General features: G+C 51.0%; 1 protein-coding gene across 1 annotated transcript in view; it reads left to right on the top strand.

Moving 5' to 3' along the window:
- Positions 1-25,055, top strand: part of LOC135886680 (fer-1-like protein 4) — a 106,038-nt gene that overhangs the window by 2,260 nt on the left and 78,723 nt on the right. The window contains exons 2-9 of the mRNA XM_065414465.1: positions 1,134-1,189; positions 7,133-7,221; positions 9,256-9,355; positions 21,716-21,807; positions 22,533-22,574; positions 22,707-22,862; positions 23,416-23,476; positions 24,637-24,768. Coding sequence (XP_065270537.1) covers positions 1,134-1,189; positions 7,133-7,221; positions 9,256-9,355; positions 21,716-21,807; positions 22,533-22,574; positions 22,707-22,862; positions 23,416-23,476; positions 24,637-24,768 — 728 coding nt within the window. The remainder of the gene's footprint in view (positions 1-1,133; positions 1,190-7,132; positions 7,222-9,255; positions 9,356-21,715; positions 21,808-22,532; positions 22,575-22,706; positions 22,863-23,415; positions 23,477-24,636; positions 24,769-25,055) is intronic.

Below are 25,055 nucleotides of genomic sequence, written 5' to 3'. Positions count from 1 at the left end.
AGGCTCCCTGCTGTGAAATGAGCCCATGCTGGCTCACAGCTCAGACTGCTAGCACAGGGCTGGGGAAGGGAGGCCAGCTGTGAGCCTGCACCTGCCTGACAGCTGTGGGGGCGGCAGATGTGAGCCCCGTGCCTATAGCTGAGGCTGTCAGCCTCAGGGCTCCAGCTGTCAGTGCCCCACAATGCCCCACTTCAGTCGGTGAAAGCTCCTGGCAAGGATGGAAAAGAAGGAGGGTAATGGGGACATGAAGTACCACTGTAATTACTGCGGCGGCTGTACACCGACTTAACTTACACTGACTTCATTAGCGCAGACAAGTCCTGGGCCCAGCGCTTAAATTCTCATACAGCATTTCCTGCAGCCCTGGGGCTGAGGGCATCTGGCCTATGGGGGGTGCTGGAGCTCGGGGCTTCTGCCCTGCGGATTTGAAAATATTTACTGGAGCTCCGCTCCTGACAGCTGCAGGTGAATTGAAGCCCTGCCTGTGCCTCATGGCCTGTTCTCTGCAGCCCGTCTTGTGCCAGTCCCAGCATTCGCTCTCTCTCTCTGCAGGCCTGGGCACTGCAGTGTCTGAGCACAGCACCGCACAGCAACCCAGAGCCATTTGGAAACCTTTTAATCATAATGGACTCCTGTTGCACCAGGGGAGCCAATGGATCCTGTGTCTCATCTATGGGCTTTCCTGCACAGCAGCACCATTGGGGAAGCTCACTTAATATGGGCTGCGGGGGCCCAGGGACCAGGTGGGAGTGATCAGGATCAGCTTAGTTCTGAAGGGAGGTGATGGCAGGGAAACACCCCTAGTAACGAATCTGCCCTGGTTCCCTTTGCTGGGAGATGGAGGAGGGGAGCTGCAGCTCCAGCAGAGTCCCTGGGTCCCCACACACTAGCCAGTACCCACTTGCTGCAGCCTGGGAAAGCTGAAATGAACGAGACCCAGTCCTGAGATGTGCTGAGCACCCCAACGTCCAGCATTGGGCCCTTAATGAATTAGGCATAGATTTGGCATAGCTAGATGTTCTGGCCTCCCAGCTGGCAGATTTTGTCTTTCCTGGCAGTCGGGGCCCAGAACCAGGAGGAGGAAACCCTGCGTCTGACCATTGTCTTAACATTCTGTGTGTGTTGTTCCCCAGGGTTTACTCAGAAGACGAAGAAGGTTCGCTGTGGCCAGGAAGCTGTCTTCGGAGAGGTAAGGGAGCATGGGACAGCAAGTGTTTGCAGTGAGTGGGGCTGGGCTGCGCTGTCTCTTCACATCCTGGGTGAAGCCCTGCCCAGGCTCGCCCTGAGGGCTGTTCTTGGGTGACCAGATGAGCTAGATCCATAAGAAGCCTGACTCAGTCCTGCTGTCTTGGGGCTCTGAAATGAAGCAAATGGCTGAGAAGGGTTCAGCTCCAGTCAGTCCTTAGGCCCCTCATTGCAACCTCAGGCCTGGGGAATCCTGGAGCAGGGTGGAGATGGGGTTGCGGGGGTGGGGGTGTCAGTTATCAGTCAAAGGATTTTTGTAAAAGAAAATGACCAGACATAAAAGAATGTCATGGGCTTGGCAAAGAGGTGCAGCTTCTCAACCTCAGCACCAGCCCAGCTGCTGTTCTAGGACAATGGCGTTTCCAGAGAAAAGATCCCAAGTCACTTAGAAGCTATAAATAGAGAAATCAGTTCACCCCCCACTTCTGGGGTGGACCACTGCTGCTGGTTGAAGGAGCATAGGAGAACTACACAAGAGTCTCGGCCAGGAAGTGAATTCTCCTGAGGGAATTCTGTACCAAAAAAATAAATTTCTGTGCACAATATTTTAAAATTCTGCAAATTTTATTTGTCAGTAAATAAATGTGGAGGCTCCAGCATGGCAGTGGGGAGCACAGGCCACTGTCTGCACAGAGGTGGGAGATCACCCTGCATCTCCCCCCCTTTTTCTCCCCCGGGACAGGGACTCGGTGGTGAGGCTGCATCCGACCCTGACACAGCGCAAGGGCCAGGCCTGCCCCAGAAATACCCCAGGGCCCTGTCCCTCCGTGCCAGATGCACCAGGTGTGGGGCAAGTAGGTTCTGCCTGACAGGATCCAAGTATGGAGGGGCTTAGTGTGGGGAGATCCAGGTGTGGGGTGAGAGGGTTCTGTATGGGGTGTGGGCAGCTCAGTGGGGGGTCTGTGTGTGTGGGGGATCTGGATGCACAGGGGCTCATTGAGTGGTTCCAGATGCAGGGGCAATGTGGGGGACTCTGCAGGAGGATGCAGGTGAAGGTGGTTGTGGTCAGCAGGGGTGTCTGAGTGAGGGTAGAATGGGGCTTGGCGGGGAGGTCTGGGTACTGGGGCAGTGGGGCTTGATGGGGTGGGGGTTCAGGTGCAGCTATGTTGTGGCTCAGTGGAATAAGGGTCGAGTTGCGGGGGCTTGTTGGGGTGGTCCAGGTGTAGGGGGGTGAGACTCATCGGGGTGGGGGTTTCAGTGCAGGGGTGGAGGTCCAGATGCAGGGGGGAAGGGATTGGCAGGGGTCTGGATGCAGGGGGTGAGGCTTGGTGTGGTGAGGGTTTGGGGGGCTTGGTGAGAGGTTCTGGGTGCAGGGGGGTGAGGCTTGGCAGAGGGGTCTGAGCAGCTCCCAATATCGTTACCCCTCCCCCTGTGGCTGAGGAGCAATGGGGGCAGGAAGTGTGTGTGTGTGGGGGGGGGGGGTGCAGAGCTTCCTGCAGCCCTGGGAAGTTTCTGGGGTAGGTCTGTCCTGAGCCCAGCTGCCCCTTGCAGAGGAAGAGGAAGTCCCATCCTCCCCAGCCAAGCCAGGACTAGCAGCTGAGCCCAGTGCAGGGTGGGAGCCACTGGCCAAGGCATCCCCAGCCTCCCTCCCACCATGGTGATTTACCTCTCCACTGGCTGCTCCAAGTGCCTGAAACGCCATGTCTACACTGCTGGGGAGGGGAGCATGACTGCTCTTCTGGCTTCTCTTTGCTTCCCTGTTAGAAAGCCATTTTTCTTCAGGGAAGCAAAGAAATCTGTGGGGGACATGCATTCTGCGTGCATGCGGGACACAGAATTCCCCCAGGAGGAAAGTGAAGTATACAGACAGTAGGAAGGCGTGTGCCTTTGCGTTAGTTCTGGAAAACAGAATAGAACTGTCGCCACTGGACTGAACACTGGCAGCTTGTCTGTGAGCAGAGGGTTGTTGGAGGTGACCTGCCCTTCCATAAACTCCCAGTGGTTGAGCTGTAGGCTAGCTATGCCTGGCTGATATGCCCAACCATTTGTTGCACTTTTCATAGAACTCCGTCCCCTCTCGTGGAGTCCCAGAGCCTGGGCTACAGCCTGAGCCTAGTTGTCTACACTGCAGTTTTACAGCCCGGTAGCCCAAGCCCCGTGAGCCCGTGTCAGCTGATACAGGCTAGCTGAGGTGTTTCATTGCAGTGTAGACTCACCCTCAGACTCCTGGTCTGGCAGGCATGACTCAGGGAGAGGGGATTTGTTCCCTGCTTAAGATTCTGTGATGGTTATTTTGCTCACTCTGTCCATGACCAGCAATGACACCCCCTCAATACCTCCCTTCAGCCAGTGGACAGGGCGTCAGTCAGGATTGTCCACAACAGACTAACCATGGAAGGTTCGTTCTAGGAATTCAACATAAAGAAATTGAAATCGAAAGCAAAAGCTGTTAAATATTAACCTTGTTACTCCAGCTCCTCCGGAAGTCTGGGAAAACGTAGCCCAGTGATTATGTCAAAGCATAGCTTAATCTGGCCTCCCCAGCAGTCTCGGGGGAGGGGGGCATTCTTTCTCTGGCCTCATGCGGCGGGGAAGAATGATTCATGCCTGGGAAGTCTGAGGGAGCTAGGGCTGGATTCACAAAGAGGATTTCAGTGCCTAACTGCCTCTTTAAGTGCCTGGTCAGCTGCTGCCTCGCCCTTTAGGCACCTCGAATCGCTGAGATGGCTGCACTTCCCCCGGTGACATGTGCACAGTCTGATACTGCCCCATAGCTAACTAGCGTCCTAGCTCATGTCTGAGCCCAGGTGGGATTCCAGTGCCCGTCTGCCTGCTGGGCTGATCTGGTGGGTGTGCTCAGAGCATGGCTCCTGGATTGGGCTTGGCACAAAACACAGCTGTGGGTGTAGCCAACAGCCCACCGGGTTTGGCCACCCACCTGGGATGTGGGAGACGTAGGTTTGAGTCCTTACTGGGCCCGATTTGGGGCATGCTGTGTTGGTCGCAGGATATCAGAGAGTTAAAGGGGAGGGGGAGGTAATACAAAAATCTCTTGGGCCGACTCCTATTGGTGAGACAGACAAGGTTTTGAACTACACCGAGCTCTTCCTTGGGGTGTGGAGCAGCACTTGAGCCTGACTCTCCCGTGGCTGAGTCCCCTGATGACTCTAGCTCTGGGCAGCCTGCTACACCCAGCAGTGTGGCTGTTGTGGCCCCCGTGGCTGCTCAGGCTCTCCAGCCCACCCGAGCGTGGGGTCGGGTGGTTTGAATTCAGGGGGTCAGCCTGAGCCTGTGCCAGAGCCGCAACGCGCCAGCTCCAGCCCTGCCAGCCCGGCTGCTGTGTCCCCCGGCAGACGCACCCCCAGAGACCAGTGCTACTTGCAAGCTGAAGCAAGGGGGACTGTCTGAGGGGTGTTGCTGTCTCACTGGGCCGTTGGAGGGGTGTGAAGGAAGGAACGTGTCCTCCTCCCTGCAGGTTCACAGCACGGTCATTAACGCTGACATGGTGACTCTTGGAGGAAGGCGTGGAGGGAAGCACCCGCTGACTTCAATAAGCACAGGGTTTCTAGTACCCAAGGGCCAGATTTTCATAGGTAGTTAGGCCTTGTAGGTTCTGTCTACACTGCAATAAGGTGCCTGCAGCTGACCCTGTTGGCTGGCTTCAGCTCTTGGGGCTTGGGCTGCGGGGCTGGTTAATTGTGAGGGATGGCTGGGGGGGGAGATGGGAAGCGAGGGGTGTCTGGGTGGGATGGGGAGTGAAGGGTGGCCGGGGGAGGAGATGGAGAGTGAGGGGTGTCTTGGGGGGGTGGGGAGTGAGGGGTGGCCGGGGGCGAGGAGATGGGGAGCAAGGGGTGGCTGGGGGGATGGGGAGTGAGGGGTGGCCGGGGGGAGGAGATGGAGAGTGAGGGGTGTCTTGGGGGGGGGGGAGTGAGGGGTGGCCGGGGGCGAGGAGATGGGGTGCAAGGGGTGGCTGGGGGGGAAGGGATGGCTGGGGGGAGGGCATGGGGAGCGAGGGTTGTCAGGAGGAGGGGAAACGGCAGGTGAGGTCCATGGATGTTACAGGCCGCACAGCTGCCCTTGGCAGGGGCAGCCCAAGGTGCCTGGCTCCTTAGGGTCAGGTTCTCCCTTTCTTGGGGGTTGTTTCACACCCACCTGCCTAGTGCCCGGAGAGCTGGGATCACAGAGGTGGCTCTGGCCCCCGGTGCTTCACCCTCTCCTCACCCAGGTCTCTGTGCTGCAAGGGGTGCCTGGAGGCGGGGCGCCGGCTCTGCCCACACACCTCTAGTAGGGATGGGCCCAGCGAGCCTTTTCAGTCTGTGGCTGGAGCAGGCTCGCTGAGCGCATGAGTTGGCCTGTTCGTGGTGAGAGCGACTCCCCATTTCCCTGGTTCTGCGGGAGGCTGAGGCTCCCCGGCGAGAGCGCCCCGAATCTGGCTGTCAGGTGTGGGGAGTGGTGCAACACAGCCTCCTGCCTGGGCTGGGGAGTCCAGCTGGCCCCAGAGCGTCAGAGGGTGGCAGGAAACCAGCTGCTTTAGAAGCTGAGCATTGCCCTGGGGGCCCACAGAGGGAAGCAGGGCGCACAGGGCAGCCGGCCCCAGGCTGGGGAACAGCCTGCTGTGCCCTGTCTGTGTGGGCTGCTCTCTCATGCCCAGCACAGCGCTGCGCTGTGGCACTTAGTGGGAAAGCCCCCGGGGGCCTGGGCCACGTTCTCAGTACAGCTGGAGTCCCTTGGCAGGGCTTTCTGGCTGCTCCTGTTTGTACTGAACATTACTTCCCTCCCACCTCTCCAGTGTTTGTTATCAAGAAACTGAAAATGCGGGAGTATTGCTAAATATAGACAGGAGCGGCCAGAAAGCCCTGCCCAGGGCTGAGTCCCAGAAGTGTCACTGCTGGGACCTGGGGCACGTTCGGGGTGACGGTGACCGACAAGGGGAGGTGGGGAAATGGGTGCACACCCTGTTTTAGGGTTTAAAGGGGGGGAAGTTTCAGCCAAAGGGGGGATTCTGCTTGTTTTTACATTGGGAATTCAGGTCTCACCCCCTGGTAGACTCCAGGGCTGACTGAGAGCTGGAAGGCTTATGAAATCTGAGACACTAAGCAAGCACAGCTAAGCGGTGGAGAGAGAGGGAGCTTTAGGCCTAATATTTGAAACACTTTGAACTGAATTTGGTTTTGTTATTGCCTGTTTAATTCAAGTGCCTGAATAAACAGTGTGAAGGAAAGTCTGTTCAGCACTCAGCACCCAGCCCTTTCCAATAAGGCTAAAGAAGTCCCGGTTCACTTCCCTGCGTCTTCCAACTAGACCTTCAGCAAAACCATGGGAACAGGAGACTTGAGACCTAAACAGGGAGAATGTCCCATGCCCAGAATAGTCAGGCTCCCTCCTCTGCCCCCCTGGCCCATGCCTAGCGCTGCAGGGCCCTGGGGCAGTGCTGGGGGCCAGGTGCCCGGGCTCGTCCTCCAATTGGCTCACCTCTCCTTTTCTGCTCATGGCTGCTGGATGGAGTTGGGCTTATTTTGCAATTTCTATTTTAGCAATGTTGTTAATTTTATTTTGTAGCCCCGCCCCCCACTAGCTGTCCTTTGACAGGCCTCACGCCCAGTGGAAGGGTGAGGGGGGGAAGGCAGTGGGTGTCCCAGCTCTCACTTGGAACACACGGGGTCTCCATGTCCTAGGGCTTGGCTAGACGAGGCAAACAGCTCGAGTCCCAGGAGAATCTCAGGCTCTGCCCCAAAGCAAATCTTGTGGCGGTGAAGCCAATGGGGTGTATGTTCTCACTCATCCAGGGGTTTATTACAGAATCTCTCACTAGAGGGTGAGTGTTAGGAGGAAAATAACCCTAGGCCCTAGGGAATGGGGACAAATTGAGAATTAGTGGGGATCCCCTGTGGCTGTGAGGTGCTGCAGAAACTCTGAAAATTCACTGTATGTTTGTGTTTGTTTTTAGCTCTTTCGCTGGCCACATTATGGGAAGCTCATTATGGAAGAGATGCTGCTAGTTAAAGTTTACAACTGCAGTAAAGTTTTTAGTAACAGGTAGGTTCTTGTAGGCATAAGGATAAACTGGATGACTTGGGTAATAGAGGCTGGTTCACCTGACATTGAGCCCGGGCAAAATCATGCAAAACCTGATATGGGATGCAATCAGGAAAGACGGAAAGGATGAGAACATAATGCCAGTGAGCGTGTGTATGTTTTAGGGAGCATAGGTCTTGTCAAACAAACTTGATTTTTTTTTCTGAGATTGCCGGTTTGGTTGAGAGAGGCACCCTGGCGATGTCATATACCTCGACTTCTGTAAGGCGCTGGGCTTAGTACCGCACAACGATCTGATTAAAAACTTAACATGGTACAAAATCAATGTAGCACATATTGAATGGGTTAATAATTGACTAACTGATAGATCTTAAAATGCAATTGTAAATAGGGAATCATCTCCCGGAGGGGTTTCTAGAGGGGTCTTGTTCTTGGCCCAATGCTATTGACTATCTTTATGATCAGGAAGAAAACATAAAATCATTGCTGGTAAAATTGGCAGATGACACAAATACTGGCAGAGTGGTATGTAATAATGGGGGCAGATCAGTTATATGGACTGATCTGGATTGCTTGGTAACCTGGGCTCATTCAAACAACATGCAGTTTATAAATCAGCCAAATATAAGATCATACATCTAGGAGCAAAGAACATAGGTCATGCTTACAGGATGGGGGACTATCTGGAAGGCAGTGACTCTGAAAAGGACTTAGGGATCATGGTGGATAATTAACAGAACATGAATCCCCATGAGATGCTGTAACTAAAAGGGCAAATACGATCCTTGGCTGTATAAGATGGAGAATATTGAGTAGGATCAGGGAGGTGGTAATGACCTCTATTGACAACGTTTTTGGCGAGACCATTACTGGATACTGCCACAGTTCTGCTGTTCAAAAATAATGTGGACACATTGGAAAGGGCTCAGAAAAGAGCTACAAGAATAACCTGAGGCCTGGAAAATCTGCCTTCCAGTGAGAGACTTAGGAAGAGAAGGTTAAGAGATGGTGTGATCATGATCTCTAAGTATCTGCAAAGAGAGAAGATTTCTGACATCAGGGAGCTCTTTAATCTAGAAGAAAAAGGCATAACAAGATCCAGTGTCTGGAAGCTGAAGCTAGATAAATTCAGGCTAGAAATAAGGCACAAGTGTTCACCAGCACGGGTAATTAGCCACTGGAACAGCTGACCAAGTATGTGATGGATTCTCTGTCACCTTCAGATTGGAGGGTTTTTTTAAAAAAAATCTGCTCTAGCTCAACCACAAGGCATTAGACTGCTGCAGGAACCTCTGGGGGAAGTTCTCAGGCCTGTGCTGTGCCGGAGGTCAGACTAGATCATGGCGGTCCCATCTGGCCTTAACAGCTACAGTTTCTCATTTTGTAATGTTTGGTTCTGAGATAATCACAACATCCCTGTAATGTCTTTACCTTATCTCTTTTCACCCCATCTGCTTGTGAGCAGATGTAACACTTAGGCTACGTTTACACTACGGGGGGGGGGGGGGGGGATCGATTTCAGATACGCAAATTCAGCTACGGGAATAGCGTAGCTGAATTCGACGTATCTGATCCGACTTACCCCACTGTGAGGACGGCGGCAAATCGACCACCGCGGCTCCCCCGTCAACGGTGCTTACTCCTACCTGGGCTGGTGGAGTACGCGCATCGATTCGGGGATCGATTATCGCGTCCCGACGAGACGCGATAAATCAATCCCCGAGAGATCAATTTCTACCCGCCGATCCGGGCGGGTAGTGAAGACAAGCCCACAGTATCTTTGTTCTTTGTTCACACATATTAGTATAAGATATAAGAGTATCAAAAGTCAAACCCAAAATTCTATCTCAGGCTAACAAACAGGCCTATATACTAACAGACCTGCAGGAAATACTTTGGCAATATTATATACACAGCCATGATGTGAGTTATCAGGGTGGAGACTGTGCCGTGAGCTACCTTCTCTGCTCTGATAACTAGCTGAGACTGAAACCATAACAGAATATTTCCTCTCTGATTGTTGTTTTGTTGTAGACTGCTTGGTACCTTAGTCATCAGCCTTCAGCACCTAGTGACATCTGGACGCCTGACCCTCAGAGAGGCCCTCGTTGACAAGAACCACAGCATCACTGGGGTAAGGCACGTGGTTACTGTAGCATTGGTTAGATGGAAAGCACCAAAGGAGAGAGCACCAGGACACCAGAAGGGTCCCAGGTGCACAGCCAGCAAATGTCTGACTTGTTCAAGTTTTTCCTGCTCTCCCATACTCTGATTTCCTCATATCAGAAAATATCCAGCAACTCTGTGTAACTTGGTTAAGGCCTCATCCTGTCAGAGATCAAGAACAGTTTAGACAAGACGTTATTGGGAATGAGGTAGTGAGAAGTCCTGCAGAATGCTGGGCTTGATATGGCCTTGTGGAGTCTTTTCCAAGCCTATTGACTAGGATGTTTTTCTGTGTGAATATGCACCAAATAACAGTTGTAATGAGACATTGCTAGAGGCTACTCTACCGTGCTGTCCTTTATGATCTGAACTGAGGTCATCCCAGGCATTTCCTGTTGCTCTTGCTGACATGTGGCTTTTTTGAGGCTCATTAGTTTTCACATTGACAATCTATCATATTAGTTGATACTAAATAGACCCGAGTGTGTGTAAATCCTTGAATTTGCTTAAAGCTGAACCATAGCCCAGGGTTATGAGCTCTTACTTGACAGCCTGGCCAAGCAGGTCAGAGGACTGGGATCTGAGTTAAGGAGAGAGGCAGAGCTGTGTGGAGATGAGGATGTCACTGAATCCAAGGCCAGAGGCCAGCACCTCATCTGATGTAAGTCAACACCAGTTTATGCCAGCTGAGGACTGGCTGTTCGTTTTTAAAAATAGAAACGGGTACAAAATTGTAATAGAAAATTATTTTGATTGAAAGAATTAGAAAAGTGGGAATTCTGTCCATTTTCATTCTGGGTCTGACTGAGACAGACCATGTGTTCCGGGAGCCAGGGGACCTCAAAGGTACTAGACGGAAGGTGAATTAGAAACAGGAGCAATTACAAAGCAAACACAGAGAGGGTTTATGAATGTGTCAGTTTCGAGCTGGGAGCGCTGCCAAGGTGTTAGCGAAGGTATTCTTTAGCGACTGGGAGGCTGGAATGTGGGCAGCCCAATCAGAGAAGTGGCTGGTGAGAAGCTGGGAGGTATCATGAATGCGTTGGAGTGTGGGAGCAAATATAGAATGATGAGGCGGCAGCAGAGGCAGGCACTGGGAAGTTCTTTGAAGCACATCTCTCTGCCTGTCTGCCTGCCAGATGTGTTGGCACATTGGGAGCATCCAGAATGGTTCCCTGGGGACTAAGTAGCCTGCTAAGGCTTATGGGGATCGGTGTTGGCTTCTACGGCTCCAGGGTGGGCTGAGCCCCCAGCAAGCCTCAGGCTCAGGGGTGTGGTGGTGGCCCCCACTGAGCCTCCATACTACATGGAATCTCAGCTTCCCAGCAGCCTTTGGGCATCCTGGCAGGAGCGCCGCCAGCTTTTCTGCCGCCCTAGGCGGCGGAAGGTCCCGCCGCCGAAATACCGCCGCGGTCGCCGCCCCCCAAATTGTAGTGCCCTAGGCGACTGCCTAGGTCGCCTAATGGGTTGCGCCGGCCCTGCATCCTGGACTAAGCTCACCACAGTGGAAAATGTTAACACAATTTGTAATTTTGCATTCGTTAGCTACGTTTTGGGGCTGGCCCTGGATCTGAGGGAGGGGACCCAGAGAAGGACCCCAGTGGTTGGATCTCTCTCCTCCTTCCTGCTTTTTTTGTTACAAATGATAAAATAAAGAAGTTACACTGCTGGAACTGCATTTAACATGGTGTTATGGAGCCATTATCCATGAACCCCTTGTCCAATTCACTTCTAGCTTAGCAGGGAGATTCTACCCCAGTCCCAGGGCTAACGTAACAATTTGGAGGCCGATATAACTTTTGGGGTCAATTGTGGTTGCGTTGTGGAGTAAAATAGCACTTAGATTGGAAACCCAATTGTGGAACCCCAGCTGCCACTCCACAACACACAGTGCTGCAGAGGAGCAGGATTTCCCCCACTGAAGTTAAAAGCTACGTTAAGCTCACATGTCTTGAGATTAGCTCATTTCATTTTTCATTCAATCTTGACTGGCAGGTCCCCTCAGCCGGTGCTAAACAGTTACTCTGGACTTGGGAAAGGCCTATTGCATGAAGGTGGGCAATCTCTCCTTGCACTTGCTGTATGGCAAACTAGATTGTCATGACTCAGGGGCAAATACCTGCTGAGATGGTCTGCGAGATGATTCTGAGCCCCGGGCAAGTGAACAGCTATCGGAGTGATGTTCTCCTCGAAACAGAACAGCCACAGCCTGCTCGCCTCTAGGCAGAGCAACCTGGAGTGTGCTTCCCTTGTTTGATCACATAGTACATCGCAGTGGTATTGTCGGTGAATATGTGACCCACTGAGTCTCTGATATGGTCCTGAAAAGCACAGCATGCTCTGGAGATGGCCCGAAGCTCCAGCTCGTTGATATGGAATGAGACCGTCCTGAGCCATATTTGAAGGGGGCGAAAGCGCAAGCTTGCAAACTGGACCACCTGCGGGCAAGTGGACACGTAGCCCAAGAGCCTCCAACACGTCCAAACTGTCGTGGCAGGCTGAGACTACAGACTGATGCAAAGCTGGTGAATGGCATGCGGCCCATCAGGGTAAGCTGATTGTGGGCTGCGAGACATTTTGCGGGCGTTGACTGTCCGCAGGCACAGCCCCACGCAGCTCCCAGTGGCCGCGGTTCGCTGTTCCCAGCCAATGGGAGCTGCAGGGGACCATACCTGTGGACGGTCAATGTCCACAAAATGTCTCACAGCCCGCAATCAGTTTACCTTGATGGGCCGCCCTGGGCCACAAGTTTCCCACCACTGCGGTACTGGGAGGAGCAACGACTGGAACAGTGCTCTGGACCAAGGAGTCAAAATGGACGCTTGGAGGGCACCAGGGGCGTGTGTGTGGACTGTCCGAACCCTGAAGCTGACTGCTTTCTCCTTTGGGCTCTATCCCTCTTTCTTGGGTCGTCCCGTTGCCTCAGATGAGGGTAGGGCTGAGCAAACGTGCACTGCGAACGATACTGCTGTTGCTGTTGAATGCCGCCAGCGTGCACACCCCCAGGATCAGAGGGTAGCTCTGGAGTCCCTGAAGAAGTGCAGCATCTCGTCTGAAAATAGCATTTGGCTATTGAAGGACTAATCCTCAATGGCTTGTTGGACATTGGGGGCAATGTGCGAATTGTGTAGCCAGGAAGCTGTCCTCACAGTGGCCAAGGTGCCCGTGACATGTAGCGTGGACTGCAAGGATGTCTTAGGGCCTGGTCTACACTGGCGGCGGTGGAGTACAGGAGTCGACGGGAGAGTGCTCGGGGGTCGATTTATCGTGTCTAGACTAGAAGCGATAAATCAACCCCTGCTGGATCGATTGCGGCCAGCCGATCGGGTGGGTAGTATAGACATACCCTAGCCACCAAGCAGCCCTCAGTGACAAATGCCTGAGATTCCTCTTGGGAGGCCTTGGCCAGCTGGACTGCGAACTTTGACACAGCTCGGCATGTGATGAAATAGTGCTGGGACAGCGAGACTTGCTGGTTAGCAATTCGCATGTGTAAGGAAGAGGAGGTGTAAATCTTCTGCCTATGAGGTCCAATCATTTAAAGTCCCTGTCCTTGGAGGTGGACTTGACCCTGCCCTGCTGGGTTATGTTATTCATCGCAGTTACGACTAGGGAATTTGGGGCCAGTTGGGAATAAAACCTCTCAAATCCCTGCGTGGGAATGAAATAGTGCTTCTGCATGTGCTTAGCCGCAGGCAGTTCTGAAGCCAGTGCGCTCCAGAGGGCCTTAGTTGTTTCGAGGAGAGTATCACTGATAGGAAGGGCGACTCTCCCTGGGGCGGATGGCTGAAGGATATCCACTCATTTCTGGTTGGTATCTTGCAAGAACTCTGCTTGGATTCCAAGGGAAGCAGCTACACTGCACAAAAGATCTTGGTAGGCCTTAAAATTCTCCAGTGCCGAAGGGAAGGAAGAGCCAAGCATTGTCTGGAGATGAAGATGAGGCCCTTAACTGGGCCAGAGCCGGATCCTGTTCCAGGGCTAATGGACCTGTACGGGACGACTCTGGAGGCTCCGCAGGGAGGACTGCTGGTGGCTGGCCTGCAGGACTGAGGAGTGTCCCAGGGAATCCATGGAGGCCACTGACATGGATAAGGTATTTGTGGCCAGTAGGTGCTGGGCCAGTGGCCTCCATCTTGACCACAAGACATGCACCAATTCTAGTACCTGTAACGGTCCGTCAACGGCCCATGATGCTGGTCAGGTGATGGAGAGCAGGAAGATGACGACTCCGACTCAGACGCAGAGGAGTCTCGGGATCCGAGAGATAAAGGCGGAGCGAGACCACAGGGAGCGAGTCACCGCTCTGACTCCACCATTGCCAGAAGGAGGCAGGAAGCGGCACTGCTGATGGAAGCAGTACCATTGGTACTGAGCATGCTGGTGCCGGAAGTGGTGTCGGTGCCAAAGTGAGTAGCAGCACTGGAATGCCTGCCGGTACTGACGCTGAGGCCAGTGAAAGTCGCCACGGAAGCTTTTGCAGTGTCAACTGCAGCAGTGATGCAGAGGTTCCCGGTACCGAGGTCCCCCATACTGATCCTGGTACTGGCCCTGCCTCCACAGCCTGGGAAAGGGGAAGATTGGGGTGTGGTGCCAACAAGTGCTCAGCAGCTCAGTCAGTCGACGGGGCTATAGATCAGTGGTTCTCAACCAGGGGTACGCAGACCTCTGGGGTACACAGAGGTCTTCCAGGGGATACATCAACTCATCTAGATATTTTCCTACGTTTACAATAAGCTACATAAAAAGCACTAGCAAAGTCAGTACAAACTAAGATTTCATACAGACAAAATGAAAAAGTAAGCAATTTTTCAGCGATAGTGTGCTGTGACACTTTTGTATTTCTATTTCTGATTTTGTAAGCAAGTAATTTTGAAGTGAGGTGAAACCAAAGGAGAGGTCAGGACTGAAAGGCAGAGCAGGTCTGTAGCTGCCTGATACGCTGCTGATGTGGAAACAGTACTGGCATCTCCCTCCTTGGTACTGGTCTCAATGGATATCCAGAGGCTGGAACCGGAGTCATGGTACAGAGTTTCTAAGCTCCCTACTTGGTACCACTGCAGGGAAGGGTTAGAGCAGTGGTTCCCAAACTTTAACAATCTGTGAACACCTTTCACTAAAATGTTGTGTCTCGCGAACCCCCTCTTAAAAATGAATATTTCCAGGAATTTTCTCCTTTACCTGAGTTTAAATTATAAAAGCAGTGATCTTGGAAATATAATTTTTTTTATGACATGCTTATTACACACTATTTATTATTATTAATTATTTATCATTACAGTATTTTTACTACATTATGAAAACGGCAACACTCTTCCAAGATCTCACTTTCGTAGCTTGTATCACTTTGAATAAGCCTGTTATAAGACAAGGTTCCTATGTTTCTTCAAGGAGTATCAGATGTGAAACAGCATGAAGGTATTTAAGAAGCCAACTCAGAGTTCCTCCTACACAAGCATTCAGGTCTTGAGCAGTCCAGGCAAACAACGCACATTACAACAAAGCTTAAACTTGTTCTTCGTAATAATGTTAAAAACAATACTAGCTGCCTATTTAATTTTAAAAACAGCAAAAAATATCCACCTCCCTTTCTATTTCTTATAAGGAGTCTTGAAGTTTAAATCTCCTCAGTGTGATAGAGATGCTTGCTTTGATCTGCTTAGCTCTTGGAAGTCCAGGGGCTCCGGGCTGCTGGCCCCATGCTGCCCCGTGGGACAGCTCTGTCTGCCATTAGAGAATTTTTTCCCGAGAACCCCCTGGAACATTTCACGAACTCCCAGGGGTTCACGAACCACTGGGTTAGAGGCACCTGCGCCAATCTGTGTGTCAGCACCAACTCCATGCCGGTCCACACTTTTCCTGGGGGAGGTGGAAGAGTCATCCTGAGATCTGGAGTGCTCTAGATTGGTCTTATGTGACCTTTTCCTCAGCGCTGTCAGTGGGGAATGGGTCCTCCATTTCTTTGGAGAGGGGCCTGCTCCGGAAATGTCAGCGCTCTCAGAACCTGAGGGCGATCTCTGACCCAATAGGGTCTTGGTGCCAAAGCAGGCTGCATGGCCATTCGAGGAGAGTTTGAGAGCATGGTGTGCTGGGATGTTTTTGTCACTCCTGGTGACCTGGCCGAAGAGCATACAAAGTTACTTTTGAATGTAGTGAGCGATCTGAGGAGGGCCAGAGCTCTGCAAGATTATGGCATTTCATACAAAGTCAAACCACTTTATGCTCAGAATTTGGTGTGGATGACACATATGGAATGTATCTAGCAGCTCCAAGTCTGCTTCTAGGAGGGTTCAGGTTTTTGACCCATGTAGCAGTACAGGCAGAACCCAGCTTTGATAGATCTTGAACTGTCTCTCAGTGCAGAGACATTTTTTGCGTCCACAGGTGACATGGACTTCATGCAGAAGCGGTAAGACCTATTTGTTGGAGGATGTCCAGTTTGCTGTGAACACTTTAATTCTGTTTGCAGCCTATGTAGGTGAACTTGTCAATACTCTCCACAGTGCAAGACAGCATTGTCGGCATAGTTTTAGGCCTGGTGTACACTGGGGGGGAGGAGGAAGGGGGGATCGATCTAAGTTATGCAACTTCAGCTACGTGAATAATGTAGCTGAAGTTGACGTACTTAGGTCAACTTACTGTAGTGTCTTCACCGCGGTGAGTCGAGTGCTGCTGCTTCCCCATTGACTCCGCCTGCGCCTCTCGCGGTGGTGGAGTACAGGAGTCGACGGGAAAGTGCTCGGTGATCGATTTATCGCGTCTAGACTAGATACGATAAATCGACCCCCGCTGGATCGATCGCTGCCCACCAGTCTGGCGGGTAGTGTAGACATACTCTTAGTTGGTGAACATTTCTTGACTAACCTTGATTCCGACATGTGGAGCGGCACGTCCTAATATCCAGTCGATAGCTCGACCTAATAGTGCTGGGGCGACAATACATTCCTGCCACATGTGAGGTTGTGTTGAGAGCAGCGCACTCTTGCACCGGGACTGGTGTGAAAATTGTGTGCCAGATTTAGCAGAACATCTGGAATACCAACTCTTTTTAGTGCAAGCCAAAGCTCTCACCTGTCGACCAAATCAAAAGCAGGCTTGATGTTGATATATGGCACATGAAGTGGGCAGTTAAATTTTTGGTGCAGTCAGAAGCTGGAAGCTAAGAACAGCAGCCATTATCAACTGCCCAGCAGTGAAACTTGATTGCTGTGGATGATGATGTCTGTCAGGGAGTGGCTGCATCCTACCAAGCAGGACGTGAGTGAAGACCTTTATGGGGACTGTAGCAATGAGATTGGCTGGTAGTTGCCACATTCGGTGCAAGATCCTGTACCCTTGTACAGGGATGCTATGATGCCATCTTTCCATTTTGCTGGCACTCTGTCTGATACCCGCACTTTTAAGAACAGTTGATGCAGGCCAGTGCTCACTGGTTCCGAGGCACTTTTGAGCAGCTCAGGTGGAATACTATCAGGTCCAGCAACATGTCGATTCCATAACTTTTGGATGGCCTTTTGTACTTCCTCGAGCGACGGAGGATCAGTATCATCCTGGGTGTGCTGCTGTATGGTTTGCCTGGTCCTCTAGCTCTGAATAGTCACTGGCAGGTGTGTGCTTTCATCATGTGTTTTCCATCTGTCCAGGTCCTCGTCGGATGATGAGTAGGGAGAGCTGTCTGGTTTTGCGATGAGGATGTTAGAAGATGTTTATGGCTGCCAGCCAGGTGTGCGATAGCTTTGTAGACAGGACAGGTCGTTATACTTCAGGCCGTCCTCTGCTTTGTCGGCCAGGGAAATGATGCAGATCTCCCCGTCATGTTGTGCTAAGGCCTGGAAAATGCCTTTCAACTGTTTATGTTTTCAGACAGCTCCCTGCTTGTGTACTTCTGCCTTTTTCGCTCATCTATCAAAGGCCTCTTCAGAACGCCAAGGTGTCTTGTGTGACTTTCTGAAGCTGATTGTTCCAGCAGCAGCCTGTGATATAGTGTTACGTATACCGCTCGATGCGATCTCCAAGTGGTCTGAGAGGGTATGTGCTCTTTAACAGCCGGTGTGTATTTCACAGCTTTAAGAGGATCCTCGGTGAGACACTGGACATTGCTAGTTTGCAAGGGTTTCACATCCCAGCAACTCTCCACCTTTCTCCCTGGTGTCAGGCGCTGGTGCCAGGCAGTCAGGCCTGGTGGTTGGAACAGAGGTTGAAGCCGGGTGGTCAGAGTCCGTGGACAAGCCAAATCAGTACCATAGCCAGAGTCCAGATGCAGGCCAAGGTCAGAGCTGGGGGTCAGGAGGTGGATGCAGGGCGGAGCGGGTCAGTAACAGGCCTGGAGCAAGGTCAGGGTAGGACATGGGCAAGGCTGGAACAGGGATCAGGCCAGGGACAGGAACTGGATCTGGAGCAGGCTGGGAGTCTAGAGTGTCTGCTTCACAGTGAGGCTGCAGGAGGGCTCCTGGCTGCACAGACTAACTTGCAGCTCTGGCGTTGGGGAAATATCTGAGTCTGGGGGTCAGCTGACCCAGGCTCTGCTCAGGGATAGGCTGCTGCCGCAGACAGAATCTTAACCTTAGTCAATAATACTGGTGGATTTCAACAATCCCCATATTGACTAGGTATATGTCACTTCAGGATGGGATGCAGACATAAAGTTTTTGACACCATAAATGACTACTTGGAGCAGCTAGTCCTGGAACTCACAAGAGGAGAGGCAATTCTTGATTTAGTCCTAAATGCAGCACAAGATTTGGTCCAAGAGGGGAATATACCTGAGCCGCTTGGTAATAGTGACCATAATGTAGTTAAATTTAACACCCTTATGGGGGGGGGGGGGACACCAAAGAAACCCACCACAGTAGCATTTAATTTCAGAAAGGGGAACTACATAAAAATGAGGAAGTTAATCAAATGGAAATTAAAAGGTGCAGTCCCAAAGATGAAATGACTGCAAGCTGCATGGAAACTTTTAAAAAACACCATAACAGAGATTCAAATTAAATGTATAGTTCAAAATAAAAAAACGTAGTAAAAGAACTAAAAAAGTGTCACCATGGCTAACCAACAAATTAAAAGAAGCGGTTAGAATCAAAAAGACATCCTGTAAAAATTGGAAGTTAAATCATGCTGAGGAAAATAGAAAGGAACATAAATTCTGGTAAGTCAAGTGAAAAAGTATAATTAGGAAGGCCAAAAAAGAATTTGAAGAGCAACTAGCCAAAGACTCAAAATGTAACAGCAAATTTTTTTTGAAGTACATCAAAAGCAGGAAGCCTGCCAAACAATCAGTGAGGCCACTGGACGATTAAGGTGCTAAAGGAGCACTCAAGGAAGACAAGGCTATTGTGGAGAAACTAAATGAATTCTTTACATCAGTCTTCACTGCAGAGGATGTGAGGAAGATCCCCACACTTGAGTCATTCTTTTTAGGTGACAAATCTGAGGAACTGTCCCAGATTGAGGTGTCATTAGAGGAGGTTTTGGAACAAAATTATATTCACCCAAGAATTCTGTAGGAACTCAAATATGAAATTGCATAACGGTGGTATGTAACCTGTCATTTAAATCAGCCTCTGTAGCAGATGACTGGAAGATAGCTAACATGACACCAACTTTTAAAAAAGGCTCCAGAGGTGATCCGGTAATTATAGGCCAGTAAGCCTAACTTCAGTACCAGGCAAATTGGTTGAAACTATAGTAAAGAACAGAATGATCAGACACATAGATAAACACGATTTATGGGGAAGAGTCAACATGGCTTTTGCAAAGGGAAATCATGCCTCATCAATCTATTAGAATTCTTTGAGGGGGTCAACAAACATGTGGACAAGGGTATAGCATACGTAGGCTTTCAGAAAGCCTTTGACAAGATCCCTCACTAAAGGCTCTTAAGCAAAATAAGCTGTAATGGGATGAGAGGGTCGGTCGTCTCATGGCTCATTAACTGGTTAAAAGATAGGAAACAAAGGGTAGGAATAAATGGTCAGTTTTCAGAATGGAGAGAGGTAAATAGTGGTGTCCCCCAGGGATCTATATTGGGATCAGTGCTATTCAGCATATTCATAAATGATCTGGAAAAAGGGGTAAATGTTGTTTTGCCAAAATTTGCAGATGATACAAAATTACTCAAGAGAGTTAAGTCCAAAGCAGACTGTGAAGAGCTACAAAGGGAGCTCACAAAACTGGGTTCTGGGCAACAAAATGGCAAATGAAATTCAACGTTGATAAATGCAAAGTAATGCACATTGGAAAACCTAATCCCAACTATACATATAAAACGATGGGGTCTAAATTAGCTGTTATCACTAAAGAAAGAGATCTTGGAGACATTGCGGATAGTTCTCTGAAAACATCCACTTAATGTGCAGCAGCAGTCAAAAAAGCTAACAGAGTGTTGGGAACTGTTAGGAAAGGGATAGATAATAAGACAGAAAATATTATCAGGCCACTATATAAATACATGGTACGCTCACATCTTGAATACTGCCTGAAGTTCTGGTTGCCCCACCTCAAAAAAGAAATGTTACAATTTGAAGAAAAAAGAAAAAAAACAGTGAGGGGGAACAAAAATGATTTGGGGTATGGAACAGCTTCCGTATGAGGAGAGCGTAAAAAGACTGAGTTTTCAGCTTGGAAAAGAGACAATTAGGGGATATGACAGAGGTCTATAAAATCATGAACAATGTGGAGAAAGTAAATAAGGAAATGTTATTTACTCCTTTACATAACACAAGACCCAAAGGTCACCCAATGACATTAATAGGCAGCAGGTTTAAAACAAACAAAAGGAAATATTTCTTCACACAACACACAGTCAACCTGTGGAACTCTTTACCAGGGGACATTGTGAAGATCAAAGGCCAAGACTATAACAGGGTTAAAAAAAGAACTAGATAAGTTCCTGGAGGATAGAAAGAGATTTGATGTCTATTATAACAGGAAATTAAAATATTTTTTTACATGATTTAAGCAAGATGTGGGGTTTTTTTGTGGTAAAAATTATGTCTGAATTCGGTTTATATATATATTAATTCAGAGGTTCTCAACCTTTTTCTTTCTGAGGCCCCCCTAACATGCTATAAAAACTCCACGGCCCACCTGTGCCACCACAACTGGTTTTCTGCATATAAAAGCCAAGGCTGGTGTTAGGGGGTAGCAAGCAGGGCAACTGCCTGGGGCCCCATGCCACAGGAGCCCGCATGAAGCCACATTGCTCAGGCTTCGGCTTCAGCCCCGGGTGATGAGGTTAGGTCCTGGGCTTCAGCCCCATGCAGTGGGACTTCGGCTTTCTGCCGAGGGCCCCAGTGAGTCTAATGCTGGCCCTACTTGGCGGACCCCCTGAAACCTGCTCACAGCTCCCACAGATCCCTGGTTGAGAACTACTGTATTAACTGACCCCCCCCCCTTTTTTTTAGTACCATGGGGGAATCTGTCTCTCTTGAAGGATTTGAGGGGACTAAGGTTTTGCAGGTGGTAGTGGGATAAAAATGCACAAAACAATGAGGGAGCAGGTGGGAATGGGTATTGTGGGGCGGGACGGGATGGGAGCAGGATTTAAAAAAATAGTCCCGCGTAGGGCTCTAGCCTCTACCACCTGAGCGTACTTTCCTTCTCTCTCTCACTTGTGGACAGAAGATCTCTCTTAGGTGTCAGCTGTAGAGAGCCCCAGCTGAATGAAGCCCATAGGAGCTGCAGTATCTCTGACTGGATGTCCCCAAACTGAGTAATTGCTGGTTGTTTCTGAAAATTGTAGCCATATGCCCACTCCTGCTCCCACTCCCACTGCCCCCTCTTTTGACCTCCGGGAGCTGCAGGTGAAGTTTCCGTAACAGCATTGCTGGTGAAATCCACCTCCCCTAGGTGGCGGTTGAGAACAGGTTAGCTAACTTGGTTATTAGCACATTTTCAACCCTATTTTGCATCAAGTGAAGGCAAAGACAGTAATGGCTAAAGCCAGATTAGCCCTCTCCCATTTCCCGGTTTGCACAACCCCTCAAAGCCAGTGCACCAAGCCCAGGGGGGAAAGCTGCTAGTGGTGCATTTTAAACGTGGAAAACTGAGCTTAGCTTCGCTTCCATTTGTCCCTGGGTTTGGGAAACTGCAGGGAGCTGTGGCTGGAAGGGGGATTGGGCAAATACAGTATCGTCTATTGAAGCGTCAGACAGGGATTCTGCACAGCTAGGCTGCCTGTTCCCTGGCCAGCCAGGAAGGAAAGCCCTTGACAGCTTTCTTCACTTTTCCTTTCTTATTTGTAATGTCCTTTCTCCTTCCCTTTGGTGTCTCAGTGGGCAGTCTCTGGCTGCTGTGCCCTTCACGCATGTTGGCTTTCCCTTCCTAGATCTATATCGAGCTAGATTTGCGCTACCAGCCTCCAGATGGCTCAGCGGGTACATGGCTTGAAGAGGATTTTGTCTACCAGATGAAAGACAGGTACTGACAATAATGGAAGAGTTAAAAATCAGGCCACTTCTGCACTTCCACCCTTGTTCCCTTAGGGCCTGTCTGCAGTGGCTTTTTACAGTGTTAGTGGGATGGTTTGAGACAGATTGCCTGGTCAGTTGGAACTGTTTTAGCTGTGAGTAAGATCAGTGCAGGAGTCCAGACTACTCGCCGGGACGTGGGATTGCAAACCACTTGGCAGGCATGGGGTAGGTGTCAGTATCCAACAGAGCTGCAGCCTTGTCTTTACCAACACTGGGCGGATAGCCTGCACCTCCCTCCAGTGATGGCTGGTCTGTGCTGCCCTGCAGAAGACCATGCAAGTAGGAAAGGCACTAGTCAAAGTGAGAAGGGACGAAGCTGTGCATAGGGTTACAGCGGAGACAGGGGTAAGTAAGAACTGGTCCTGGCAATCCCCAGAGGCTGTGCGAGATGGCGCACAGACTGGCAATGTGGTGTGGGTGCAGCGGAGTCAGAAGGGGGAGTTATCATGGCTGTCCTTGCTCTGAAATTCTGACCTGAGGAGCTCAGAGGTTACAGTGGCGGGTGTGGGGTAAGGAGATGGCCAGATAGGGATGCTATGCAGCGTCTGTGCCGTCTCTGCAATGAAAACAAAGGCCTTACAACAGTTAAAGCGAGAGCAGACTCGGAAGCATGTGTTTGGTGAACAGCAATAATGGGCTCGCTGTTTTGACTCGTGTTTCTGTGTCTTGCAGCTCCGAGTTAATTATCCGCAACGCTGGATTCGAGGAGCTGCAGTAAGTAGCCTGTGCCCTCTCGGAGCAATGCGCAGGTGCTCGGGGATCGGAGAAGCAGTGCTTCCTTGGTCTACTCCCGGCTCTTGCCCGGGCAGTCTCACACGAGGCTGACAAGTGTGTATGTGTTTCCAGGCCAGCTGACGTGAAGCGAGCTCATGAGCTGGATAAGAAGGCCACGGCACTGGGCAGGAAGCTGGTGAAGGGCCTAGAGACTGACGAGGAGGAGGAGGAGTATGATGATGAGTCTGATATGGAGTTCTTGGGCATTGTCTTCAGCCCTGTCAAGAGGTACCTGGCACATGCTCCTCTTCTCTCCCCCAGTGCTCTGCAGGGCCTTTTGCTTGGTGAAGGTGTGGGTCTCTCCGCACAGCTGGGCCAGGGGCCCATCCCTGCTGTGCTGGGCTACTGTGAGGAGCCGAGTCTTACCCACAGGGCCCTGGGGGTTCAGTCCAGCCTTGTTTACCCTTCCTGCAACCTGTGGCTTTGTGTGCAGCCAGGCTGTGGTGTTTCTGCTCTCTAGTAGCAGGATGTGATGGTGGCTCTTGGGGAAATGTGGCCTCTTCATGGAGCCTTCACCCTCGCTGACCCACCTATGGAGGGAGTTTGCTTGGAATTGCTGGGCTGTCTGGGAGGAGTGTTTGGAGTTTCCTTTCCCCTTGCTCACGTCTTGGCTGATTGGCCCTTGGTCTCCAGCCATTACGGCTCCCCCGTAGGTATAACTGTGTTATCAGTGCCAGTGGGTAATGAAGCTAACCTTCTGCACATGTGCAGGCTGCAGCCCAAGTAAGTTAAAGGAGGGTTTTGCTCAGAGGCCCACTCAGCTGGTTTGTTTCTCTTGCAGCCGTTCCAGACGCCTCTGCAAGTGGGACCTGTTTGCCACTCCTAGAGCACAAAGCTTCCAGGTATTGTACTAAACAATCCTCCTGCAAGTCAGGTGCCTCCCCTTGGATCCCTGCCCCAAGCCAGGTCTGCTACAGTCAGGGCAGCTAACTGCCAGGCGAGTGTCTCCCTTCAATGTCTAACAGACAGGCAGGCCCCTCCGCCCTCTCCAGGGAACAGTCTGGCGGTTCCTCTTTGCCACATCCCTGCTTCCTATTCCTCGTTAAACACACACTGGCCTCAGCAGAGCTCTCCTTTCCTTGTATAAGCTCTTAAACGCCTACATTCCCAACCCCACTGGCCGGGCCCAGATGGGTGTTGATCTTTCCTTTCATTGCTGGTGGTGTTCCTCCATGCGGCAGCTGAGAGGCTGTGTGAACACTCTGCACGGGATGGAACTGGTTTGAACAATGTGAGCCAGGATTCTTACTGGGCCATAAAGTGAGATCTGAGTTTAAGGGAGATTAGAAACTGCGAACCCGGTGTGGGGAGAGCCATCAGCCTCTTGCTGTCTCAGCTGTTAAACAGCGCCCTGTAGTCTAATAATAACAACAGTAACAGTGCTTCTGTAGCTCTTTGCAGTGCAGATATTAACTGGCCCTCATTGCCCACCTGGGAGGTGTTATCATTCCCATCTTAGGGACGAGCAAACAGACACACGGAGATGCCGCTGTATCCCAGGAGGTTACGCAGCTGGCCTGAGCCCTACTGCCACTCAGTAGCGGATTCGTGACTCCCAGGCCAGCTTGACCATGCAGCCTCTCTCTGGGTGTAATCTCTGCTGCAGCAGGAGTGCCCATTCAGGCTGTAAATGTTGCATTTCTCTAACCGCTGGCTATTATTCAGTGTTTGCCTGGACACTCTAGTGAACGTCTAGAATATTAGGGGGCAAAGGCTCTGCCACACATCAGTGGAAAGGTAGCTTGGATTGTAGTAAAGTCTTTGATTTCCCATTTGTCCCGCTCCTCCTGAGCGTGCCATCACCTGTCTAAGGTGGGAAGAGATGCTAATAACAACAGGGCATTTTAAAAAGCAGCGGAGAAAGGCTGGGGGCTAACGGGCAGGCTGTGTCTCTGGAAGAGCTGGCTGCAGGAAGGAAACAGGCGAGCTTTCCTCTCATTGGTGGCACTCGCAGCTGCTCTGAAAGGACCTGTCAGTGGATTCCTTTCCCATGTTTCCACAGATCGGGATCAATGTCATTGAAGCCCAGAAGCTGGTGGGGGTGAACATTGACCCCTTTGTGGTGGTGAAGGTTGGAGAAGAGAAGAGGCACACGGCTACACAAAAGTCAACGAACTGCCCCTTTTACAATGAGGTACGTGGCATGGGCCAGGGATCCCATTGGCAGAGTGTCCAGAGCCACCTGCACAGGTCAGAGTGCAAGGAAGGGACCAGGAACACTGCAGTGTGGCTGAGAGCTGGCTGTGTTGCTGTTACTCTCCACAGCCTGGGTCATGACACGAGCACTGCTCACACCCAACCAGTGTGACGTGGAGCGCACAGCACTGCTCACACCCAACCAGTATCACGCGGTGTGCACAGCACTGCTTACCCCAACCAGTGTCACACAGAGCGCACAGCACTGCTCACACCCAACCAGTA

This window comes from Emys orbicularis, chromosome 12 (genome assembly GCF_028017835.1).
Source record: "Emys orbicularis isolate rEmyOrb1 chromosome 12, rEmyOrb1.hap1, whole genome shotgun sequence".
NCBI classification, from domain to species: Eukaryota; Metazoa; Chordata; order Testudines; family Emydidae; genus Emys; species Emys orbicularis.
Note: the sequence above shows the minus strand (reverse complement) of the source record. Positions and strands in the feature narration are given on the sequence as shown.